This window comes from Alligator sinensis, unplaced genomic scaffold, assembly GCF_000455745.1.
Source record: "Alligator sinensis unplaced genomic scaffold, ASM45574v1 scaffold1216_1, whole genome shotgun sequence".
NCBI classification, from domain to species: Eukaryota; Metazoa; Chordata; order Crocodylia; family Alligatoridae; genus Alligator; species Alligator sinensis.
The window spans coordinates 1686982-1702317 of NW_005842018.1; the positions used below are offsets into that span (position 1 = coordinate 1686982).

The 15336-nt window shown below is 47.4% G+C and overlaps 1 protein-coding gene across 3 annotated transcripts in view; it reads left to right on the plus strand.

Moving 5' to 3' along the window:
* Window positions 1-15336, plus strand: part of FRMD4A (FERM domain containing 4A) — a 287505-nt gene that overhangs the window by 202896 nt on the left and 69273 nt on the right. For all 3 annotated transcript variants that reach the window (XM_025202284.1, XM_014519241.2, XM_025202285.1), the window contains exons 6-8: window positions 747-803; window positions 5523-5545; window positions 14013-14096. In XM_025202284.1, coding sequence (XP_025058069.1) covers window positions 747-803; window positions 5523-5545; window positions 14013-14096 — 164 coding nt within the window. The remainder of the gene's footprint in view (window positions 1-746; window positions 804-5522; window positions 5546-14012; window positions 14097-15336) is intronic.

Sequence of the window (15336 nt, forward strand, 5' to 3'; positions counted from 1 at the left end):
CTTGGTCTCATCAGAAGGTAACCTCGGTGGGTTATTAGAGAGGAGCTGAGGTCAATAGCTCTTTTTAAAAGCTGGCACTGAGAAAGGAACAGGCAATGCCATATCACCTGGGTCATGGTCTCTATTTTACCCTTATTTGCCAGGAGCAGAGGCAGCACAGTTATCGTGGCTCATGAACTGAGGTGTGCCTCTTACCTGCATGGGCACATCATGTAACACCAGTGTCTCCAGTTGAACCAGCTGTGAGTGGCTGGTCATTCAGGCTGGGAGTCCAAGGTGGCCAGACATGTTGCTGGCCACATCACTCCCTTGTGTGCCATTGGCTATATCATCATGGCTCCTTAAATTTAGGACTTCAGTCCTGGTTCTGTGTTTCTTTCCAGAGGCAGTAAAACAATAGATTACATTCTGAAAAACCCGCAGGAAACATCCAAATCTCCGTAGGGGTGATCTGTACAAGGGCCCAATCCATGTGACTGCCTCTCGCAACAAGCCCCTACATCCCCCTTCTGGCTGAGTTCATAAGTCATGCTTCATTTACCAGGGCAGCATCTTGCATATTTTGTTTCCTCCACATCACAATGAGCACATTCAGCTTCTGGGAGTACTGGGAACCCTTTCAAGTCAGACCAGAGGAGAAGGCAGGAGCCGCTCACTTTGCTGTGCTGTGACAAGGAAGAGATGCGGGTTCTTCCTGAGGGCGCTGAAATGTTAGTGAACTCTCCTTTTTTTTATTTTTGCTTCAGGAGCTCATTGAGGTAGACAGCGAAGTGGTGTTTGAATTGGCTGCATACATCTTGCAGGTAGGCAACAATTTCTCATTCTTCCTACATGGGATAAATCTGTTATTAAGCGTTTGACAATAATGCCTATGGGACTTACACCAGCTGGACAGGAAGGCAGCAGAAAGGGGATTATTTTGCCAAACCAGGGGGGAAAAGCCAGGACCCTTTCATGCTGGATTGTAACCTTGCAGCCCAGGTTGAGGACGGGGCACCGCATGGCAGTGCTGCTCCAGGAAGGGGACAGGAACCAGATTGTGACTCTCAGAATCTGGTTCCTGCTTCCCCTCTGCTCCAGGGTTGTGGAAGTGATCTGGACTAGCCCTTTAGCTGGCACCAGTTACATCCCTTACTGTATCCCCTGTAGCTGTGCTGACTGGCACTTTGGAGCAGGCTGGAGCCAAGACCATGCCAAGTCACACCTGGAGTTGCCTATCAGGACAGGAGGGAAAAGAAGAGCATCCCCACAGCAGCTGCTGCCCCTGCAGACTGATGGGGTAGTATTCTGCACCAAGCAGTCCACACACCAGTACAAGGGAGCCTTCATGCCCCATCAGGCTTGAGGTGTGTGAGGGGTCACAGTTGAGCCCTTATTAATGTGCATCCATGAAACCTACCTAGCAGTACTTGGCACTTCCATTTTTAGCACTGCCCACTTCTGGCTTCCAAATGGCATTATGCATTCACGACTTAAGAGCCACAGCAATGTCAGGTGAGGCCCCAGAAACCAGCTGTTTACGTTCACTTCGCACCGACATCTATGACTATACACTGTGCAGGACACTGGACTGTGAAGCATCATATCTGGAGCCAGGGGAACTGTTTAGCACTAAAATGGTGGGATGAGAACTTCATAGGCCAAATCCCGACCTGGTGAGCACCGTTCCAAAGGCATAGCTATACCTATTTACACCAGATTTGAAGTTGGCCCCATGTTTTACTAAAACCTCCTCTCTCCAGTCGGACACTGATATAAATACTGTGGCTATACTGCCATGCTTCACGGTGAGTTCTGGTACACATTTCTCCAATGACAAGCCCCCTGCAAACAGATCTCAAAAGCTGAGTTGGAAAGCAGCTGAAGCACGAGGAAAGGAATACAGGACAAATATTCAACAGTGCCTAGCAAACTTTGCAGTTCACTACAGGCAACCAGAGTGAATCTGCTTAGAACAGTGGTGCTCAGCCTTTTGGCCCCATGGCCCAGATGAGGGCTGTAGGGCTGGTCCACGGGCAAGATTGGACCCCATACCCCAGGATCAGGCCCCAGGGTCCCATGCTGCTGTGAGCACTGGACCTAGCTCAAGAGCTCCCCATAGACCCATAGAAAGTACCATGGGCAAGATGACACAGCATCAGGGGCCAGCCCATGGGCCAGGGCTTAACCACCCCTGATTTAGAAGGGCATGGAGGGGAGGGAGGTCCTCTTTTTTTTCCTTGTGAAAAAGTGGGGGTTTTGTTTTGTTTTGTTTTTTTCAAGCAATGATTGTCATGGGAGAAGACCAAAGATAATTGTCAGCTGACTCTTTTCTCCCCTCTTGTCAGTAGTTTTTAGTCTTTTCCCAGTCAACCGTGAGTCTACAGTCCTAAAGGATCCATGTGGAACAGCTAAGCCATTTCATCAGAAGGTGTTAATAAATAGACATTGCACTTCTATAGAGCTTTTCATCTTACAGAAGCAGTTAGTGCAAAGGGGTTTCAACCTTCATTATATAACAGGAGAGAGAGAGAGAACAATTAAAAGCACATTGCAGTAATTGCATATTGGCCTGCAGGGTGAATACACATCAAACAGTAAACTCATTGTAGAAATTAGCAGTAGTGATATTAACCTGTTGCCTGTACATCCTAATGAATAGCTGAAGCAATTAGTGACATATATGTGCAAGCCAAAGCCAGATAGGCCACTGTAACCCTTGATTGCTGTGGTCTTAACTCTTGACCATCTCAGACAAACACAGTGGGCACATCTACATGAGATTTTACTGTACAGTTGCCTAATTAAGTTTACAGTAAATGTCTCAACATCTGCAGGTTTGCCCCTATTAGGGTGCACAAAACTAACAAATTCAGCAGCAGGGTAGGACTTGTAAATACAAGCCCTACCCTGCTGCAGATTTTTTTCTTGAGCAGCAGCACACGTGTAGACACTGAGCCAGCTGGCTGGGGCACAAGGGTGCTTCACCGTGGAGGCTGCTTGCTGGCTAGCCCTGCACTGAAGCACCCTTGTGCCCCAGCCAGCCCCTCCACAGCACATTGGGCCTGGCTGGAGCAGCCCCAGGCTGGCAGGCTGACCCCCAGGCCTCCTGCCAGCTGGGGCTACTGAAACCCAGCTCAATGTGCTGTGGTTCGGGTACATGTGTAAACAGTGCACCCAGGAGCTTTCTGGGAACAATGAACTGCAAAGCAATAAGCTCCACAGTAAATTGCTGTGTATTAATGGCTCGTGTAGACATGTCCAGGATGGCATAATATTGAGGCAGTAGTTTCATAGATTTCATAGACATACGGGCTGGAAGGAACCTCATAAGATCATCGGGTCCAGCCCCCTGCCCAAGGGGCAGGAAGTCAGCTAGAGTCAAAGGATCCCAGCATGATAAGCATTCAAATGTTTCTTTAAAGTGTCCAGAGTAGGTGCTTGCACCACCTCTGGAGGCAGTCTGTTCCAGGTCTCGGGGGTTGGGACAGTAAAGAAGTTTTGCCTTATGTCCAGACTAAAACAGTCCTGCAGGAGTTTGTGACCATTGGAGCTTGTCATCCCTTGGTGTGCGCTGGTGAACAGGTGTTCCCCCAGATCCTGATGCACACCCCTGATGTACTTATAGGCTGCCAACAAGTCACCCCTGAGCCTGCGCTTCTCCAGGCTGAAGACTCCCATAGTTCGCAGCCGTTTTTCATCAGACCTGTTCTCTTGCCCTCTGATCAAGTGTTTGGCTCTCCTCTGGACTCTTTCAAGCTTCTCCATGTCCTTCCTGAATTGTGGTGCCCAGAACTGGATGCAGTACTCCAGCTGCGGCCTCACCAAGGCCCAGTACAGCGGGGGGATGACATCCAGGGTCTTGCTTGAGATGCATCAGTAGATGCAAGCCAGAGTTTTGTTCGCTTTGCCAGCTGGGGTATCTAATTGGTGGCTCATATTCATCTTGTGGTCAATCATGACCCCCAAGACTCTTTCAGCCGTGGTGCTAGTTGAGTGTAGCACTGCCAAGCCTATAAGTGTGGTGTGAGGTTCCCCCGCACCGCCCCCCAGAGGTGGATCACCTTGCATTTCTCCATATTGAATGCCATCAGGTTTTCATCCGCCCACCTTGCAAGCCTGTCGAGGTCAACCTGGATCACCAACCTATCCTCAAGTGTGGGCACTCTTCCCCAAAGTTTGGTGTTGTCAGCGAACTTGGCCAGTCCACTTCTGACACCAGAGTCCAGATCATTTATAAAGACACTGAAGAGTACACGTCCAAGAACAGAGCCTTGGGGGACACCACTGGTCACTGAGCACCATGTTGATTCGGTTCCATCAACTACCAGTCTCTGGGTCCGACCTCAGAGCCAGTTCCCCAGCCATGGGACTGTAGTGTAGTTGAAGCCATAGTTGCCCAATTTTTTCCATGAGGACATCATGGGACACCAGGTCAAAGGCTTTTTTAAAGTCCAAATATATTATATCAACCTCTTCCCTTTTGTCCAGGTGATACATCAGGAATGAGATTGGTCAGGCAAGACCTACCCGCAACAAACCCGTGCTGGCTGTCCCTCAGGATGTTGCCTTCTATTAGCCTGTCAAGAATGGTTTCTTTAATAATTTTTTCCAAGATCTTCCAGGGATTGAGGTCAAACTGATTGGCCTATAGTTTCCCAGATCTTCTTTCCTCCCTTTCTGGAAGATAGGCACCACATTGGCCCTCTTCCAATCTTCAGGTACTTCGCCCAAGCACCACAAGTTCTCAAATATCCCTGCCAGTGGCCAGGATAACGCTAGCTGGAAGTAAGCCTTAATGAAAACAGTCAAGACAGATCCTTCCTCTGCTCTGTGTAGCCAGGATATAATTATTACAACCTCAGTGAGAGGCTGCACAGCAAAGTGGATACGTTATCACCCAAGTGCATGCAGTAACTACACTCTAGCTTGTAGCCCCAGCTAAGTCTATAGCCAGGTAGCTCAAGATTAAAACACCACCACGCTTAGATTATAAGGTTTTGTGTGTGGACAGAAGGCAAATTAGGAACAACACTGGATTAAGAAGCTCCGGCACTGACCAGATGCAAGTCAGTTTACTGTGTATGTATTACATGCTGTCTCAAACACTTAGGTCAAAAGGACAGAAATGTAAGGAGAATACTGCATCTATCAGAAAGTAGAGGCAGGGATGCAAAATCCATCCTCAGGCTGGAATCAAGTGTCAAGGGGTTTTCAATGACCCTAAATCACCTAGACTGCGGGCATCTTCTAGCAGTGCATGGCCCTGACACAGTGCTGATGGCCAGGTGTAGCACACAGTGTAAAGAGCACACTGGCTAATTCACTAGCACCTGTGATAGGATGGGGGAGTCTGCTCAAGTTCTAGCCCTGTTGAATTTTCTCTGCTGTAATATGTACAGCACCCCAACTTCATTTAAAGGTCTGCTACTGAAAATACCAGTGCACTCTATTAGGAAATGATTGAACCTTGAACATTAAAGATTGCACATTGATTTACATGGTGGATTTTAATGATAAATATCTTTCCCATCATTTTGCAGGAAGCGAAAGGAGACTTCTCAAGGTGAGCTGGTTTACAATTCTTTCTGTGGCGTGACTTGTTCTAAAAATGGAGTCAACTGTGTGCACTAGAGGAGCAACGCGGCTCCGCTTATAACTGCACAGCAATGGGAATGCTTCATGGGGTCGCTAGCCTAGACATGATGTTTCCTGAACTCATTTATCCCCCAAATACAGACTTTGACTGGACCTCATATGGAAAACAGCATTGTTTGTGATTACATTGTTCCTGAATGTCTTAATGTGCTCGTGAAGTTCAGGAAATGGAGTAGTTTGCAGAAGGAAATTACTAAGGAAATGACTCGACAATCACTGTTTTAATAACACACATCCAACAAGAGGTGATGTTAAAAATCTGTCACTGGCTGGCCTTCCGGTTTGAACTCAGGCCCAGGTTTTTCAGAGGTGGGCTTTGAGTTTGGGTGCTACGGTTTGGTGGCACCCCAAGTTTTGACAGCCCTTGAACCTGACACTGAGGAATGTTATATTGTTCAAGGGAGTGGCAAGGCTAGCTTGATCTGGGCACCGTTAATGGAACATACAACATTTTACAAGTGAGCAGGGTAGATCAGAGAGAGATCAGTGGAGACCTACAGTCATTATCACGTGAGGTCCGTGTAGAGTTCGTGGGTGTCCTCACTGATACTCAGTAGGAGCATGCCTGTGTTAAAAATGCACATGTAGCATGTGTTACTTTAGTTAAACCTGAGCCAGATTTAACTGGAGGACCACCATCACCCTTGCAGTTAGTCCAAGAAGATAAACCAGTGAATGGATGGGTAGGTGGGCTGATCTGCCTTTTCAGCTCCTTGTGATGGTCCCTCCTGTCAAGGTTGAGGTACACTGGTGCATGACACAGGGAACCTCTTGGGTGCCATAGAAGGTAATGAATACACAGATAGAAGACTCCCTTCTCCAGGGCTGGGAGTGTAGGGCTTTAACCAACACTGAAATGTAATTATGGTTTAACAGTAAAAAATGTCCTGTGCAATGTAAACACAGTAACCTCACCCTGCAGATATCTGGAATGTGGTGATGTTGCAAGGTTACATTCAATAAAAGGAAGCTCCGGTTCTTTCCTATTATTTTTCCGTGCCCAAACTGACTTGCAAAATCCTGACATGTTTGGGGCAAAAAGACACAAGCCCAATCTTGCTTTGTTTCTGAGCCATTCAGAGTAGCTTCGTTATCAGCCAGGCTGGTTAGTTGGGTGCCCCTCAGAAATATTCAGCTCTTTGCGCATGCAGGCTGGTTTATAACACAATGCTAAGCCCAACAAAGCAGTTAAAACAACCTTTACCAATGCAGTCAAACCACGAGATAATTCACACCTTCCATAATGTGCGCTTTAGGGCTGCTACCTTTCCAGGTCTCTTAGATCAACTTGGACATAAAATATATGGACAAGTGAGGCCTGAATAAAGTTAAAGAAAGGGGAGAGTAGACAGATCATTCAAGGGTAGACAGGGCTAGATGGTTCAGAGGTCCAGAGTTATAATTAACATGGGAAAGTTTGGTATGAGCTTCGCAGATGGGTTTTGACATCCCAAAAAATGCCAGCACAAGTACCACAAATAGCTTTTCTCATGTTAGAGTGAAGGAAGCAATTAGTAATAGTACTCAGAGTTTATATAAATAGCACTTGTCACCTGTCGATCTCAAATAGGTTCCAGGGGAGAGCAATCCCTTTTTCCCTATTTTATAGATAGGAAACATGAGGCACTGAGAGGTGAAGCGATTTGCCTAAAATCATCCAGCAGGCCAGGGCTGGGAGTAGAACGTAGGACTCCTGATCCACCCCTCTGTCCACCAGGCCACACTTCCCTAAGGCGCACCCACTGCAGTTAGCTAATGATGGTCTTCGCTGCTTGACAATTTCTGAATGTGATGGTCCATGGGATTACGATCCTCCAGATCTCCTCCCCACCATTATAACTGGCAGCCTCAATGACACTTTCAGAGTATAGCGTGTGTCTGCATAGCACCCTACAGCACAGCATCATGTCAAGATAACCTGAGCTAGCTCCAGAATGAGAAGCAATGTTGCATTTTTAGCATGGCTCTCTGCTTGGGGTAATTAGCTCTGCCCTGCTCATTAGCCCATGTTGACAGGGCTATACTGGTCCTGGACCAGAGCTAGCATCTGTGTATGGCATTGCATTGTGCTTGTAGACTTATTTATACCTGCCAAAGTATGGTCTTAGAGACTAACCCACATGCTCTCTGAGGCATGTAGCAAGGTGCAGGGACAGGTCTGGAGAAGTTTGCAGGTCTTGCTGCCCTCGCTCTATCTGTTCCATGGTGAGATGTTTCTCAGTCCATCACCTTTCCTGAGCACTTGGCATTTACTAAAGAGGGTCTCCATATTGAATGCAGTCCCACTGCCTTGAAGTCAGCTTCCTCTCCTAATGGGGCAGCCAAACTCTAGCAAAGTTTTGATTTCTCAGGCAAAATATTAAAGACAAATACAGCATGGTGCTAGCAAGACTAACTTCATATATAGACAATAGGAGTCGAACCATCTTATGCCAGGGTTGAAGTTGGCTGCTACTGTCCAGTGTTCGAGGCTTATCATTCCTAAAAAGCTGTTCCTTATAGTATTTGCTATTCTCTGAAGCAGAGAAGCTTTGCAGTTGCTCTCTGTCTTTGCTGCTGTGATGTGATGATTATAAATTGCGTGTGAGAGCATACGTTTTGCTAAGGCTGCACTTTTGAACTTGTGCTTGATTCAAGTTTGTTTCTGCAGCAAAAAGAAACCTCAGAGGCACATGTTTGGAGCGCAGGCAAAAAATGTCAGCAGATGCATTGTGTAAAAACACAGTGCCAGATTTACAGCCCGGGGAGACTGCTGGTCTCTAGCCCCAGTGCAGCCAAGTGCCTGAGCACCTGCTTAGCTCTAATGCTGGGAGCTTTCCCCTTGGAGCGCTTGTTGCAGAACTGGTGCCTCTGCCGATTGTAAGTGCGGGGTCATGTCACCTGGGGCATTCGTTACTGCCGCACGGCATCAGCACATCGCAGTAACAAGCAGGTGACCTCAAAACATCGCTGCACCATCTCAACAAGGTGTCAAGGGGCCGTTGGTTCTGCATGTGATTTGGGGGTTGTCAAACCTACTTGCAGGGTGGGATCAAGTCATAGAAATCAGTGCTGATCTTAGAAAATACAGGTGGCATCTTTCTGCCCTTCTAACTGCATCAATCAACAGATCTCCCGTGCTGAATGTTTCCACCCCAGCTCGAGGGGAAAATGACTTGTCATGTGTTTGGCATGAATAGTCACCTTCATTGCATGCTCCCTGTTGCTTCCAAAATAAGGAGCATAGCCATTTCAAACAGATGTCCTTACGTTTAGTTAGGGAAGATCTTGCTTTGAGCAGGCGGTTGGACTAGATGACCTCCTGAGGTCCCTTCCAGTCTTTCTTTTTAGGGCTAGGGACAGACAATCAAAAAGCCTGAGCCTGAATTGTTTCAGTCTTTGCAGGTTAGTCTAACCTGGCTAGGCTAAACCAGTTTATAACCATACAGACATCCCCTCTGGACTGAAAAAATGCAGGCAGATACCTGCAGTGGCTCAGGCTAGAAGCTGGGAGGCACTAGAGCACTGGCGACATGTAAGGAGTGCACCCAGGTGCACGTGCACCCCCTGAGTGTGGCAGTGCACCCCCTACAAAAAGGCACTGCTGATACAGTCAGCCAACTTACAATGGTAAGGATATCCTCTTCACCTACCTAGCCCTTACCTGTCCCTGTCAAAGGGCAAAATCAAAGTGCATTTCTGGCCTTCAAACTCTCTTCTGCTCAAAGTCTTTGGGCATTTACACCCACGCGGGGAGCCTGTTCCGATGTGCTGGAAATCCAGCGTGTCAGAGCAGAGTCAATGAGTCGAGTCTGCTGGAGCATGTAAATTGATGCACTCTGGCAACCTTGTGTGTCACGTGTATCAGAGGCCCAGCGCACCTCCGCTCTGAGAAAATGGTGGCAATGCACTTTGAACTAAAACACGCTCTATGTGCTTCAGTTCAAAGTGCACAACTGCCATCTTCTCAGCGCGTGGAGGCACTACGCCACTGATGCATGCGATGTGTTGGTGCTTCTAATTTGTGCAGCTCTCTAATTAAAAGCACCCGGTGCTATACTGGGAGCACACGTAAAAATGCCTTTAGTGTTTAAGACCTACTTAGCTATGTGCTTTACCTTTGCTTATGGGGTGGTAACACACAGCCATACAAATCAAGCAGGAATCCTATCTGCAAACCTGAAACAGAATAAAGCACATAAGAAACCCCAAAGCTCATGGGGTGTTTGGGACAGCTAGACTAAAACAGCGTAACCCAATGTTTGATGTCAGTGGCCTGCCCCAAACCACTGCTTTCCAAGCAGAGCCGCACATCCACTACCAGGACCCTTGAAGTCAATAGAAGCTTTCCTGTGTAATTTCCCTGAATAGCTCCTCATATGGAATTATCCTTGCTACTTTTTGCTGGGTTTCAAGGATTTTCTAATGCCCTCGCCTCAATTTTGGGAGAATAATTGGTGATGCATCACTCAGTGAAGTTTAAAAATAAAAAGACACTAGCCTTTTTATTAGAGGAAATTGCTTTTCCCCTTTCTTTCAGAGAGCAACCCAAAGGATTTGGTTGACTGGACTGAAATAAGGATTAATTTAGGCAGGGACTTGCACGGAAACCTGTAGGAATCAGGTGCCCCGGGATCCAGTCATCTTCAGTGGGAGTTGGACACTTAAGACTTGATCCTCTTGAGGTCCGTTCCGGCTCTTATTTTATTATGATCTTTCAGGTCTTGGAGTCAGAGGCAAAACTTTCACAGTGCAGAATGAGGTCCCTGATTCTTTCAGCCTGCTTGCATTGACCCAGCCTTCACTTGTACAGGCTGCTTCTCATCCAGAGCCTGTAAGGCAGGGGCAGGCAATTATTTCGGGCAGAGGGCTGCTTACCGAGTTTTGGCAAGACATTAAGGGCCACACGACAGGCAGCCCAGGGAAGATAAATATTAATTTTCTAAAATTTTAGGGGTCCCGTGGGCTGGATAGAATGGCCGCATCTGGCCCACGGGCTGCATTTTGCCCACCCCTGCTCTAAGAACTTGTGTATACTGTATTGGCAGCTGGTCTTTTGGAAAAAGGGTCTAAACTTGTCTCACTCTCTCTCAAGTCTGCTGATTAACTCCAGAACCCCAACTTCCCCCATGAACCCACTTGTTCCCCTTCTCAAATCAGCAGGACACCAAGGGTTTGAGAGGAGGTGCTGGGGACAGGCCCGGAGCAGCATCATAGGCAAATTTGAATTCTGTAGTGTGTCAGCAGACTCGGGGCAGGGCATGCTCAGACCCATCCTCGCAGCGATGTACCGCTGCCTTGATAAAGACAAACCCTAAGTAAGATGCTGGAAAGTACCAGGTTCCTTTTGAACTGCTTTCTTAGAAGATCAGAGCGTATTGCTAGTGTTGCTGGGATGTTTCCCTTAATTTAATCCTGGTAAATTAAGGGCCTGGTCCAACACTGATTAAAATCAGTTAAAAAGCTCAAAATGGCTTTTGTTTTAATGTTACAAGATCAGGGTTTTAGCCCTCAAACTATAGCAATGGTACTAAACCTGAAACCTTCCATAAAACTTTTGTCTCCAGGTTTTGGGAAAGAAACACCATGTAAACAGCCTTTTTAAACCACTCCCCAAACAGTCAGCCTTTGTTAGGCTTTTTGAGTCAGGAAACCTGATGCTTTTATAGGAGATCACAAGAGTGTCCCCCAGCAAAATACCCCCAAGGAACTGGAGGGGGGAAGGGAGTGTACTAAGTAACATTTGAAAATCATATAGATGTTCCTGTAGATTGTAATCTTCAACAATTATATGTTGAATGTTCATTCTGTGTAATGAAACGGCATTTGAGCAATTAGGACTCATTAAAGGATTACAAGAGCTAACCTGCAGCATTTCATATTACACTATAACATGGGCAGTTGTAAAATACTGCATGCACGATAGCACCTTCTCATACAAGGACCTCCCTTTTCTCATTGCCTCCCTTTTATTCAATGTCATTAATTATTAGGTCACTAAGAATTAGGAGCTTTGGCCAGCAGTTACAGCTGTAGCTGACCATAGCTGCTCCAAAAAGCTTCTGCATCTGCTGCAACCCAATGGCACGTGCAACCTTGCTTAAAATAGATTACGGCTATTTATCACGGTCCACCTGCAAAGCAACTGGCAAACATCAAATGCTCTCACAATGTCACCCAGAGGGAGATGGGTAATACCACCAGTGCATAGATGAGAAAGTTGAGGTGGAAAGGTTACTTGACTTGCTAAAGTTCATAAAAGAGTCAAGATTAGGAACTTTCTAATGCCCAGGCTAGTTAGTCAGTAGTATCTGCCCCACCTGCCTTCAAGGTGGTTAGCTGACCTCTGTATGGACAGTCATAATCTAGCTTCATATTGTTATTCAATCTTTTCATTCAAGGATGTCAGACTCACCTGGAGGCCTGGGCTAAACCCAGACTGCAGAGCTGCTCACGGTCTGGATCCAGCATGGGCATGAGTGCAGCCACCATGGTCACCGTGCCATTGGCAGCAAGGTGGGGCCTGTTTGTGCTTTCACAGGCTACCACTGCTGCTTCTGGGACTTTCCCAGTCCCTCAAGGACAGTGAGTCACACCACACTTGTCATATCTGGCATCTCTCTGGTCTTGCCAAGTCTGATTTTGGAACTTCCTTTTTTCCCAGGCACGTTGCGGAAACGTCTCAGACTGCTCGGTGTTGATGGCAGAACTGACACAAATCTTTTTTCTCTGGGACCCACCTAAGCACCAGTGACATGTCAGGTGGAGGCTGGCTGTTCCTTGGAGAAATGATATTGTGCTGGCTTTTTCTAGCTTTTCACAATGTCAGAAATGGTGCTTAGGTGGGTATCTGGGAGCAGGAGACTACCCTATTTGTTGCAAATACAGCAAGCAACAAACATTGCTGTCTATTCATCTTGTCCAAGCAAAATGCAGAAACACTATTGGAGCCCGAGCCAGAAACTCAAACACGGAGCTCCCTCTCAGTGCCCACCTTGCAAAGCCATGGGGCTTGAGTCCCTCTACCTTGTGTTGCCTCTGGCTTTAAGTATCTTCCCCTGTTGGATGCCCAGTGAACCAGGTGGGGCCAAGACCTGGTGGTTGGAGCCTTTTGCTGGAAAGTGGGAAATACAGGTTCGAATTTCCTCTGGGTAAAGGGAGCCTTGAACCTGGGTCTTTTCTTCTCCGGGCAGGTGCTCTAACTATTGGGATACAAGGGGAAAGATTTCCCTCCTCCTCCTCTTGTTTGCAACCCAACTGGGGGGGGAGCAGCATCTAAAATCCATGTTAATGCCCTGAAATGTCAAGTCTGCAGGTAGAGTTAGCCAAACCCATGTCACCTCCGCATTGAAAGGCGGAACTGGATGTTGGCCTAAGTATATAAACATAGAACAAGCAATCAAGTAATTCCCTCTTTTTCTGTTTTCCTTCCCAGCTCTTGGAAGAAGCTGTGTTACTTCTAAAACTTTTAAAATGTACTTCTGTGCTTGGGGAGGGAGGCAAGAGTATAGGTGCGCCTACAACAATTCCACTGCCATGAGTCTCCCCTCCGCCGATCAGCATGCTGTTCCAGCATAGCATAGCCATCATGGGAGGTCACTGGTCGATGGAGGGGGACAGGACCAAACCTCCAGCAGCGAGATAATTGCTGCCTGTGAATACATCCAGGGGGGGTAAGCGCCAGGGAAGGAAAACTATTTAAATTAATGGACGGTTTTGCCACAAGAGCCAGTGTGGATAATCTGGCCGCACATATTTAGACTAGAAATTAGAAGGATCCTAACCGTTGGAGCAGTCAGGTCTTAGAACAGTTGGAGAACTGGGGGCAAAAAGCCAACAGAGGTCAGCAAATTTATGTAAAGCAGTATGGGATGCAGTGAGAGGGCTGGGGGATCCAGGCATACGACTCTCTGTTGCTCCTAGATGGCTAGATCCATTCAGGACATAGACCTCGAGCTGGCCCCACTCAGTCAGGATTGGGGGGCACACATACTGCATTTTGCATCAGGCCAGGATTGTTTAAACAAAGGTGCCTTGTGCAGTCGTAGCCCTCTTTTCCTCCCTCCCTTGCTCTTCTGTCCATATGAATCTACCCACGGAGCTGCTCCATGAAATGGTAACGTTGCGGTTTCTACATCCTGAGACAATGCACTGAAAGGAATAAATGCAGCCATCTGGAGAGCTCCCCTCCGATTGTGATAATGGAGGGAAAAGTTACTACGCGGCTTTAAGATAAATAAATACGGGGAAGAAAGGAAACCCCAGTGCACTTTGCTAAAGAGGAACAGATGCAGAGCCAGAGCAGCCAGCCAGCTGGGTCGGGTCATATCAAATATTGTGGCTGTGTTCCTGTAGCTTGATCCCCCCTTTGAACTCGAACTCTCTCTCTTTTTCAGCAATGAAATTGTAAGGAGCGAATTAAAGAAGCTTCCAGCTCTCCCAACACCAGCACTGAAGGAGCATCCATCCTTGGCTTACTGGTAAGATATTTCTCTGTATAGACACTTCTAATCCTCTCCTCTGCTGTGCGCCAGCCCTGTCTAACAATGTGAGAACAGGAACCCAGTCCAGGAGCTCCTGACTTGGCCAGTGACTTGCTGGGTGATGTTTGTGAAGTTGGGTTTGCCCCTCTGTACCTCAGTTTCCCCTTCTGTTAAATGGGTGCCTGACCCACTGAGAGGTTAGAGCCCCAAGCTGTTCACCTGACTCACCCAAAGAAATCCTACTCAAGTCCATGCGTCTAGTTTGCCTCTGTCTTGAGCCTTCTTGAAGCCATTTGCAGTGGTGGAAAGCAGTTACGGCATTTGATCAGGTTGGAACAGCAGCATCTTACGCCCACTGTGCTGTTTTTACTGGAGTATAAGCAGGCACACACCATGCAGGATGGGGAAGAAACAGGCTCTGGAACTGCTCATGTGGGTAAATGATTAGTTCCTGAGCATGAACTAATTGATCTCTGTATGGGATCCCCAAAGCCCAGGGGCCTGGCTCTCCTCTTATCTTGGCCTGTGGGTATTCAGAGGTTCAGAGCAGGGATCTGTACAATGCTTGGACTAGATCAAGCAGTCTCTAGGTGCTATGAGTTGCATTGTTTGTTCATCCTTCTTTCTATTGCTTTGGAAACATGATCTGTTTGCGCCTCGCAGCAGATGCAGCGTCTCAGTTGAAGTCAGCCTGCCCCCTGAATCCTTTCCCCTCTGTCTGCTCCTCCCCTCCTTTTCATCTGTGCAAACAGGAGAATTAGTTTGGGGGAAAGCCCTGGGTTAATGCTGAGATGCACTGATTTGCCTTTCTGTTGGTGACCCTTTCATGTCTGTCTTTAAAGCATTAGGTGCCAAGCAGCAGGGGGGAAGGGAAGAAGGGGAGTGCAGTCTTCTTATCTGCTGCTTTAATTTCTGCAGCCTGGTAATTTGATGATGGCAGGGAATACGGTTTCCATTTTGAGGTTTCTGATCTCTCTTCCCCTGCGGGAGATCTCTCCATTTTTCTGAGCCCAGCTGCATCTCCAGAGGTAGCTGTAACTGGTGCAGCACCAGGGAGCGCTTAATCTCTATGGGCTTTTTCTGCTCATCAAGAGAGGTTTAGAGACCGGGGCTGTAGCTCAGCATTGGAGGCTGTGGCATGTACGGACCCCCAGTGTTTCTCTCCCTCTCCAGACTCTCACAATGAACTAAGCCTTTGTGATAAAAATATAGGAGAGAATGCCTAGCAGCCACTGCC